At 40.8% G+C, this 9,037-nt stretch overlaps 2 protein-coding genes across 2 annotated transcripts in view; both read left to right on the top strand.

The window, feature by feature from the left end:
- Positions 1-1,936: 1,936 nt before the first annotated feature.
- LOC110317883 (zinc finger protein ZFPM1-like) lies at positions 1,937-3,560 on the top strand. Its single transcript, XM_021192697.1, has 2 exons — positions 1,937-1,943; positions 2,755-3,560. The coding sequence occupies exons 1-2, from the start codon at positions 1,937-1,939 to the stop codon at positions 3,558-3,560; spliced, it is 813 nt and encodes a 270-aa protein (XP_021048356.1).
- Nr4a2 (nuclear receptor subfamily 4 group A member 2) overlaps positions 2,846-9,037 on the top strand; it is a 17,241-nt gene continuing 11,049 nt past the window's right edge. Inside the window, exon 1 of the mRNA XM_021193171.2 lies at positions 2,846-3,014. The gene's annotated coding sequence lies outside the window, so the exon portion shown is untranslated. The remainder of the gene's footprint in view (positions 3,015-9,037) is intronic.

Raw genomic sequence — 9,037 nt, 5'->3', positions numbered from 1 at the left:
TGAATCTTTAATCTTGGCCATTCTGACTGGTGTGAGATGGAATCTCAGGGTTGTTTTGATTTGCATTTCCCTGATGGCTAAGGATGTTGAACATTTTTTTAGGTGTTTAAGAGGAAACATTTTATCTTAGCTCAAGGTTTCAAAGAGTTCAATCCAAGCGGGAGATACTGCCATTGCTTCTTGGCTTGAGATGAAACAGAATATCCTGGTTGGGGAATGTGTTTGGCAGAAGAGGTTGCTTGTCTTATGGTACCCAGAGAGTAAAGATGGAGTGAAAGAGGAGTCAGGATTAACTAGTGTTAAGGCAAGAGTGCATAATAATCACATTTTCATGTAAGATATAGTTCCTCAGGGCCGACATCCAAGGACCTACTTCTTTTATTAGGTCCTACCTCCTGTTGCATCACCTTTCTGTAGCCCATCAAACTATGAGCCAAGCAGTTGTGTCAGTACCCTCATGATAATAGTCCAAAGACACCACCTATGAACACAATGTGTATTAGAGATGAAGCCTTCAACACCCGAACCTCTGGGGAACATTTCAGGTGCAAATCATAACACTAATAAATTTGGGCATGTTTAATATTTACTCGGGCTGTACTCATTTTCATTCTGCTAGAAACTTAAGGACAGCCCCAGTGAGATGGCTCAGAGGGTCAAGTTACTTGCTGTCAAATCTGAGCACTGAAGCTGGGTTCCCAGAATTCACCTGGCAGAAGGAGAAGCCCTCCATACTGAGGGCAGAGGAGACCCAGAGCCCCACCCCCACCTCGCCCCGCCCCATGAATGCACAAGACAAATTAATACATGTAATTTGTAATACATTAAAAATGGAAGAAGTGTAAGGACAGTGATGATGATCAGCAGAGATCACACTAAAAAGTGGTTAAGATGCAAAAGCGGTTCACTTTAAAACTGTGGCAGTGGCAGTGGCAAAAGAAAGATGCGGCTTCCAAGCAGCACAAGGACTTTAAAACAGTCTTAAGGAAGAGATGAGGTGTTCGATAGGAAAGGAGGCAGAGATGCTTTTGAAACTGGAAAAAATATTGGTTAACTTTTAGTTGTGATCACACTTCAGCAGTGTCTATGTGAAGCAAATGTTTTGGCTCCAAACCTGTTTCTTTCTCTTTTATGTTTTCGTTCTTTCTTTTCTTTTCTTTTCTTTTCTTTCTTTTTTTTTTTTTTTTTCACCAACCTGAAGACAGGAGATGAAGCACATTCTTTTCTGCTGTCTAAGAAGGTCAACGAGAACACTGCTGGGGCGTTAGCTTCTGCTGGAGAATTTATATTACCTTTCCAGGGGAAAAAGAGATTGGGACAAAATAGGAGAAAATGGTCCGAGTGTACTCTGTAACGCATAATCTGCCCATTTCTCTCACACGAGAAAGTGGTTTTGCAAGGGCCTGGGACAGCATCAGCTGTGAACACCAGCATGCAAAGGAAACAACGGTGGCCTCCATTCTCTCTTAAATAACTGCAATGGTATATACTCGGTCCCTTTCTTCAAGCGGTACTAATATATTTACTTTTGGGGAAAGTGTACAAATAGAAAATGGTACATAAGAGTCCAGCGAAGACAATAATACTCAAACTTCCTGATCTTCCCACTTCAGCCCAGTGATGGGTCACTATACCACTTTGCCTTGATTTTTGACTAAGAACCGTTTCTGTAGCCCTTGTAATTCACTGGCCACGCCTCCTCACTTCACCTTCCTGGTTAGATCTGCAAATTTTCTATGTATCAGCACCCCAGAGCGTAGAGTTCCTATGCCCCGAGGCATTTGGCTCAGAGGAAACAGTGTCTTAGGGGCCAGAAAGATGGCTCATCCAGAAGAGGTGCTTATCAGCAAGGCTGACCACAAGAGTTGGCTACTCAGAATCAAAATGGAAGGAGAGAAACACTCAAAAGTTATCAAGTACCTTCCACACCAGCGCCATGGCAGGTGAGCGCATTTGCACACACATGTGAACACGCAATCAATATTAATGCAATAATGAATACAGTCTCATTCGACTGATAATTGATAATTCCAGCAGAGTAGCTGATCTTCATTCGTCTACGGGGAACCTTGATGAATAAGACACGTGTCAGGGAGTATTGTGACAGAAACGCCTGAAGATGGAGATGGCAATGGAAGTCTCTGCAGAAATATTTACCTACAGAGAAAGCCCCTTTAGATTCCAGGCTTGACTGGACTTCCAACTGCCAAAGGACCAGACCTGGAAGATCACAACAGGCTGCACCATCCCGAAGGCCACAAAGCTGTAAAGGACAGTGTGGCTGAGATGGTGAGTCCTGGAACTCAGGCCTTGCTGCTTCTTCTGGAACCTCGGGGGCACAGTGGCTTAAAAGTAGCAGACATTTAAGACGCCAAGTTCTTTATTTGGGGTTTTCATTGACAATTTCCTACCCCCAAAGTACACTGGGGGGAGTTGGGGTGGAGAAGCTTGGAGACGTTTTAAATCAACTTGGTTGGAACTTGCAGAGGAGTTGAGCCAGGGGTGTCCCGGTTGGCGCTCGGCGGCTAGAGGGTGGGGCAGCCCCTCCGTCGGGCGGGGAGCGCGGAGGGCTGGGCCTGCGGCCTGGCGGCAGGGCGCGGCGGGTCATTGTTTCCTCGGCCGCTTCTCCCGCCCGACCGGCGTCACTGGCAGGGCGCCCGGGCGGGCGGCGGGTTATTTATAGCGCCGGCTGCGCGCGTCACGGAGCCCGGCCGGGCTGACGGGGCCGCTGACGCGCTTGGCCGCGGGGCCGAGGGCGCGGGGTGCGCGCGGGCGGCGACAATGGACCAGAGCGCGCGCCTCCGGGGCCTCCGTGGGCCGATCGGCAGTCCCCCGCCTTCGGCCGCGCGTCCCCGCGGGGGTGGCCGGCCTCAGCCACGGCCCGGGCCCCGGGGCTCAGCTCGGCGGTCCCCTCTCCCTGCCGCGCGCCCGGACTGCAGGAGGAGCTGGAGCCGGGCTGCTCGACCACTCCGCGCCCGGGGACTCGGCGACCTGGGGCCGGGAGCGCTGGGCAGGTAACGTGTATTGGACCGGGCTGGGGGCTCCGGGAGGCCCGGGGGCGGCCCTTCCCCGACTTCTGTCCCCGCGGTGGCCTGCACCGGGGCAGAAAGCCGAGGTGGGCGTGGAGCGCCGGAGCGGGAGAGAAACTTCAATGTGACCAGTTCCACCAGGCTCCTCCCGAGAGGCCGGCGCGGCGCGACACGGGCACCCTGTCGCCCTCCTCCCTAAACCCTCCCGGGCCACTCCTTCCCCATGTTTCCCCGATCCGGAGGCCCTCTTGCTCCCAACCCTGGCTCGCCCGAGCCCCACTGTCGCCCTGGCAGGGACTTTTAGGGACTTGTTGGCCGCGGAGGCCAGCCTTGAGCCTAGTCCTTCCGGCTGCTCCGCAGCCCCTCGCACGTGGCAGGCAAGCAGGCTGCCGAGAACTTGCTGCGCCTTCTAGGAAATTGCAATCGATTTGTAACGCACTTTCGCTAATTGGGAGTTCAGAATTAAACTTTAATAAAGCATTTGTGTCGTCTCGTCTAATTGTGAAGGCTTCCATTCGTCCTGGTAGATAGACTCTTAAGTCTCGAGTTAATGGCGCTAAGCTAGATCTCCCCTCCCACCCCCCACCCAGTACAATTCCGTCAGCCATCGTCGGCGCAGCTGGATTTCTGTAAGGTACAGATGTTGCTAATGGCAGCTTAAGCACGGATGGGCAGATAGCATACGGAATGCAACATGTTGCCATATGGTTCCTTTAGCCTTTCACCTCCAGGGATATCAATCATATATATTCTGGGAGGAACCTAATGACTCTCTGAACAGCAAAATGAATTACCTGGTACAATTTATATCCCTTGACCTGATGCGTTATAACAACAGGAAGATAGCATCGCCCGATTGCTGTGGTATAAATTGAGTTACAGAGCTACATTTCAAATTCTAGAATCAACTATTGGTAGTCCGAGGGACACTATCACATCATTCTGGCAGTAAAAATCGGTTTCTGAATCTTCTCCCTCCACCCTCTTCCATCTATAGACATGCAACATTGATAAAGTTTAACAAAACTGATCTTGGAAATTGCCACTCTACCTACTAACAGGTGAGGTGTGGAGAGGTGGAAAACATGACTTCCGGAGATAGTTAAACTTAAGAGTTCTATAAGAACACCACACTTTAAGGACTCCTAGGATTTGTCTCAGTGTTATTGCTAAATCTTGTTACATTTATGAAATTCTCACCTAAAACCAGCAAAATTCCTACTTCAACTCTTAAGAAAACAGTTCTAAGAAATAATGAACTTAAACTCTAACTAGAACTTTTTCTGCAAACCAGTTCCTATACCCTTATTCTTTCTCTGTGTCTTAATCCAAACCTTGGTTGTGGATAGAATGTGAATATAATAACTTTTTTTTCTTCTCAGGATGTCAGTATCAACACACCGAAGTCATCGTTTAGATCCTACTGAATGGCTTAATAATACTTCACATTAGATTTTAAAACCTGGCGACTAATAAAATATTGTAACTGCCTGTAAGCTTGGACTATAAACATGATTGTCTTCTTACACTACCTTGTATTTTTGATTCACAGATGCAGATCACAGTAAAAGATAAGCAATAACCTAAGATTACAAATTAAAGTATTATTCACACTTTAATTTCACGTCGACTTTTACTTATGAAGGGATATCATAAAGCTAGAAACATAATATATAGGGTTTTTTTTTGCATTCAATAAAATGTAAAATGTTCATGTGAACTGATAGACTAGACTACCAAAATATATAAAATAGACAAGAACAGTCTAAAAAAATGTGTTTATTTTTAATTTTATACATTTCAGAAAGTGATAACATTTCAGAAGTTTATATATCATGTCCTTTCACAACCATTTTGAAAGGCCAAGATGACACCCTCATCCCCTGGACGCACACACCTTATAATGGCTGATGGTTTGTGAAGCAGTGTTTGGGTTAGTCCAGACATTCTGTAATTATATCTAACGCCTTTTGCCTATTTATATAGCAAAGAATCTTATACAGAACAACTTAGACTGTGTCTTACTTATGGTGAGATTCTTTGCTGGTTTTTTTTTTTTTTTTCCAATAATCTTTGCTAGCGGAGGTTTTAGTTTGTTCTGTAGCACCAACACTCTATGAATTTAAACCCAGACCAGGGGTCAACTTGTCAATAATGACTCCATCTTCATGACCTGTGAATTGACAGTAACCGTGTCCCTTAATCAGTCACACAGAACCTGCCTTATAAAGCTGTTAGTGTCATGGGCAGATACTGCAACCTTTTGTCAAGCCCTGTGATTATTAAACTGTTCCTCCTTCAAATCCAGGCCAAAAGGCCTCCTGGGCTTCATCTTGGAGTTGAAGCAAACTCTTAAGGCACACTCTTTGCTCTCTGTCTCCAGTTATATCATTACGTGTACATTTAACTGATAATCTCAGGTACCTTGACAGATACAGACGGCTTTTTGTCTACTTATTTGGCAACAAACCTAAGAGCTTACGGCGTCATTTCAATTTAAAGAGTTGATAGATGTATACTGTTATTCCAAATCACGTCTCTGATTGCCCTGGGAACACCAGGACTGCCACTGCCTTTGTCCACTAGGAAATAACTTTCTGTTTTGTTTTTGAGTGGCCAAACTTAAACTTATCTTTTCAGTGTCGCCCTTCCATGTTGTTAATTGGAGAATTTGTTTAGACGGGAAAACTTTTGAAAAAAATATGCATGGGTTGGCCAAGAAAATATTTCTGTGTTTCTGATGGCCATGAATATAGGGCCTTAAGAAAAAAAAAAAAACAAAAGACAACTAGGTATATTCTCCATACTAAGTAATTTTATTTCCATTTTTCTTCTCACAGATAAATTTGTGATCTTTAAGTTCTACTAAGTTTATGGTTTTCTCAAGGCAGCATGTAACCAGTTAGGAACAGGCATTAGGATTCTGATAAAAACTCTCCATTAAGCTTAGTGGGGTTGAGTCATCAGGAAAGAGTGTGGACCCCATTGCACTTGAGCTTTTCAAATTCAAAACCCCTGTTGTTGCCTTAGAAGCTTGTTTCTCTCTTTTATGAGCATTTCATTCAAAAAGAAAGTGGCAGTTGTGACATTACCCCAGTCAAGCAGGAAGTGGTCCCTCAGTCTCATCAGTCTGCAGCTTTGTCTTTATATGGGTTGGTATGAGTGCCGTACAAACACCATATAAAAAAATTGACTTGGGTTGCCCTGACTCTTGACTGAAGATTGACAGGAGCTCTTTCTTTAATTAACCTTGTTCTTTTTCATGTTCTGTATTCAGATATTGAAATACAGTATTTTTATACATTTATCAGATTGTGTTTGCATTTATTTAATTTATGTTTCTTTTTAAAAAGCGTGTAGCCTTGAATGTTTGTTCTCCTTTTCTTTCACATCATTACTCTGGTAGTGCTTGATGTAACTTGATTAGCTCCCTCCCCAGTCATGATTGGTAATTAAAATAGGCATTAAAATTAGTCACTTAGCAATTTTGCTGTTCAATTGGCAATTAAATTACTTAATTGCAATTAAAGTCCTAATTTTAATTGGCAAAATGATAGATGTAGATTTAAGATAATATGTATAAATACTTTAATAAGTGTCTATATAAGGATTACTTAATTACTCAACTTCAAGTTTATGCTGTTAACTTTAGAACTTTTAAGTGAGCAATGAAATTTATATTACATCTATTCAAAGGATATGGTAATTAGATTTATTTCTTATCACTATAAGGGTCCTTGCTATAAGTTACCTTTGTAGTGTTCAAATTGTAAGTTTGATAATTGAGAATTATGAGGAGGAAAGGGCATATATGTCCTTGTTGAATATATCAATACCTTATTTTCATTTTCATTAAAATAAGAGATTCTTTACCAATTAGTTGAGAGAAAAAATAAAATGTGGCTATTTTCTTATTAAAAGTAGAACAAAAACTGGCTGTCTGAGATTTACATATAATCATTGGAAAATGTATGTATTTTCTCTGTTTAAAGAATATATTTTCCCTGTCTAATGCTGTTGATAGAATTTTAGATGTCTTTTATAACAGCATATAACTTTATTTTCAGAATTTTAAATGTGTTTTAATATCTCTCATGCTTACTGAAATGAGCAAATAAATTCTAAAACCTAAAGTATTCTTCTTTTTAATAAAAGAGAATTTTTTCATAAGAAAAATATTAAGTCATCTTTATAAAAACAAGTATTAGGAGAGGGCCACTGTAAGCCAAGTATTAAGGAAAAAAATCTAAAGATTTTTATTATGTAAAATAGTTTTTGAGTGGCATGAGGCTTTACCATATGTTCAGTTTTATGATTTTAATTTATAAGTAGAAGCTTCTAGAAAAAAGTGCTGTTTACTTCGGCACATCTTTACACATTTTCTAGAATTGAGTTCTGAATTAAAGTAAGACATTTAAAAAACCCATGGTCTTTGGTGAAAAACAGGCTGGGTACAACTGAATAAAAGCTGCCCTTATCTATGTGGATATCAGAGAAGCTGTCGACTTCTTCAAGTGTCCTGTAGAAAAGGGGCAGTTTGGTTGATTAATAGCCCATGATTGCAAATGAAATGGCAAAAGCAAAACAATAAAACACCTTTAATACTAATTTTTATCTTTAGAGAACCAGATGTTTTAAAGTGAAAATTTATTTTTTTTTCTGTCACTTCTGGAAGACTGCCTACCAAATAACAACAAAGACTGCATGTGAGTTTGTTCAGACGTAATTTAAAACACATCTCACTTCAGTGCTTATAAGTTCCAATACCTACACAATTTTTAAAAAAATATCTTGAAGTTGTCTCAACTCTTGCAGCACGGCATAACAGGTATGTCCATTTCATTGTATCTACGTTGTGAGATCTCTGAATTCATTTGGGGAGAATACTGAAATCAATCCCCAGAGGCCTCTTCCCCATGCATTAAAATAGAAAATCAGATGGGATTACACTTATGTTTGCTCTCTAAATTATACCAAAAGCTCAGTTTTATTAAGTATAATCTGCTTAGCCATGCAAAAAATAAAATACTTAGGTTTAGATGTGAGTTTATTTTCATTTATACTGATTTTTAATGAAAATATATTTTTACGTACAAGCAGATATGTATGGCTTAGTATGTGCTAGTATCATGAAAAGTAATATAACAGCATTACCTTCATCAATGCTCTTTAAGGTCTCATCATTATATTTATTAATAGCAATAACTTATAATTTACATAAGGGGGACCTATTATGCATAGCACCAATTCTTTGGTTCCATTATTTTAAATTATTAAGAAAATAGACCTTTATTAATGGGGAAACTTTACACATTTAAACGTGGCAATAATTTAAAGTTCTATCAGACTCTGGACCATGAAAAAAAACACTATTGTCATTTTAATTGCGTTATAAAATACTTTATTTGAAATATTTATGTGTAAGAATGCAGAAGAGTTGCAACCATATAAATGTAGAATTTCAGTTTCTTTTAGCCTAAAGCATCGTTTTAACATTTTCTGAAAGGTTGTTCAATTCTACATTTTGATTCCATTATATGTGTAATTAAACCTCTATGCACAAAAGCATTCTCTTATGTACTAGCAAATATACCCACAGGAATTCTCTTCTCAACTATAATTTATTTAAACATGTAATCATAGGATTTTAAAACATGCTTTCATTTTTCCAAACTATATGCCAATTTGAACTGCTTTGAGATAAAATGAGAGATTTTATTGCCATTTTGGTTTTTTTTCCCTCTGTGACCTAACAGTGAGTTAAACATGGGCAAGAGGAAATAAAGAAAATCCATTGTAAACGTAGTTCCATGTGTTAAACTGTTTCCCTTTTGGAGAAAATAGAAAAAAAATAAGAGTAGTCGTTGTTTATGAATTCCAACACAACATGAACATTTGGGCCTGCAGACTTTTCTCCTGAGGCTTAGTTAGTCTAAGTAGTAAATAGCTCTGTGTGTGTGTGTGTGTGTGTGTGTGTGTGTGTGTGTGTGTGTGTGTGTGTGTGTGTG

This window comes from Mus pahari, chromosome 3 (assembly GCF_900095145.1).
Source record: "Mus pahari chromosome 3, PAHARI_EIJ_v1.1, whole genome shotgun sequence".
In the NCBI taxonomy this organism is placed as follows: Eukaryota; Metazoa; Chordata; class Mammalia; order Rodentia; family Muridae; genus Mus; species Mus pahari.
This window is presented reverse-complemented; position numbering and strand designations above follow the sequence as displayed.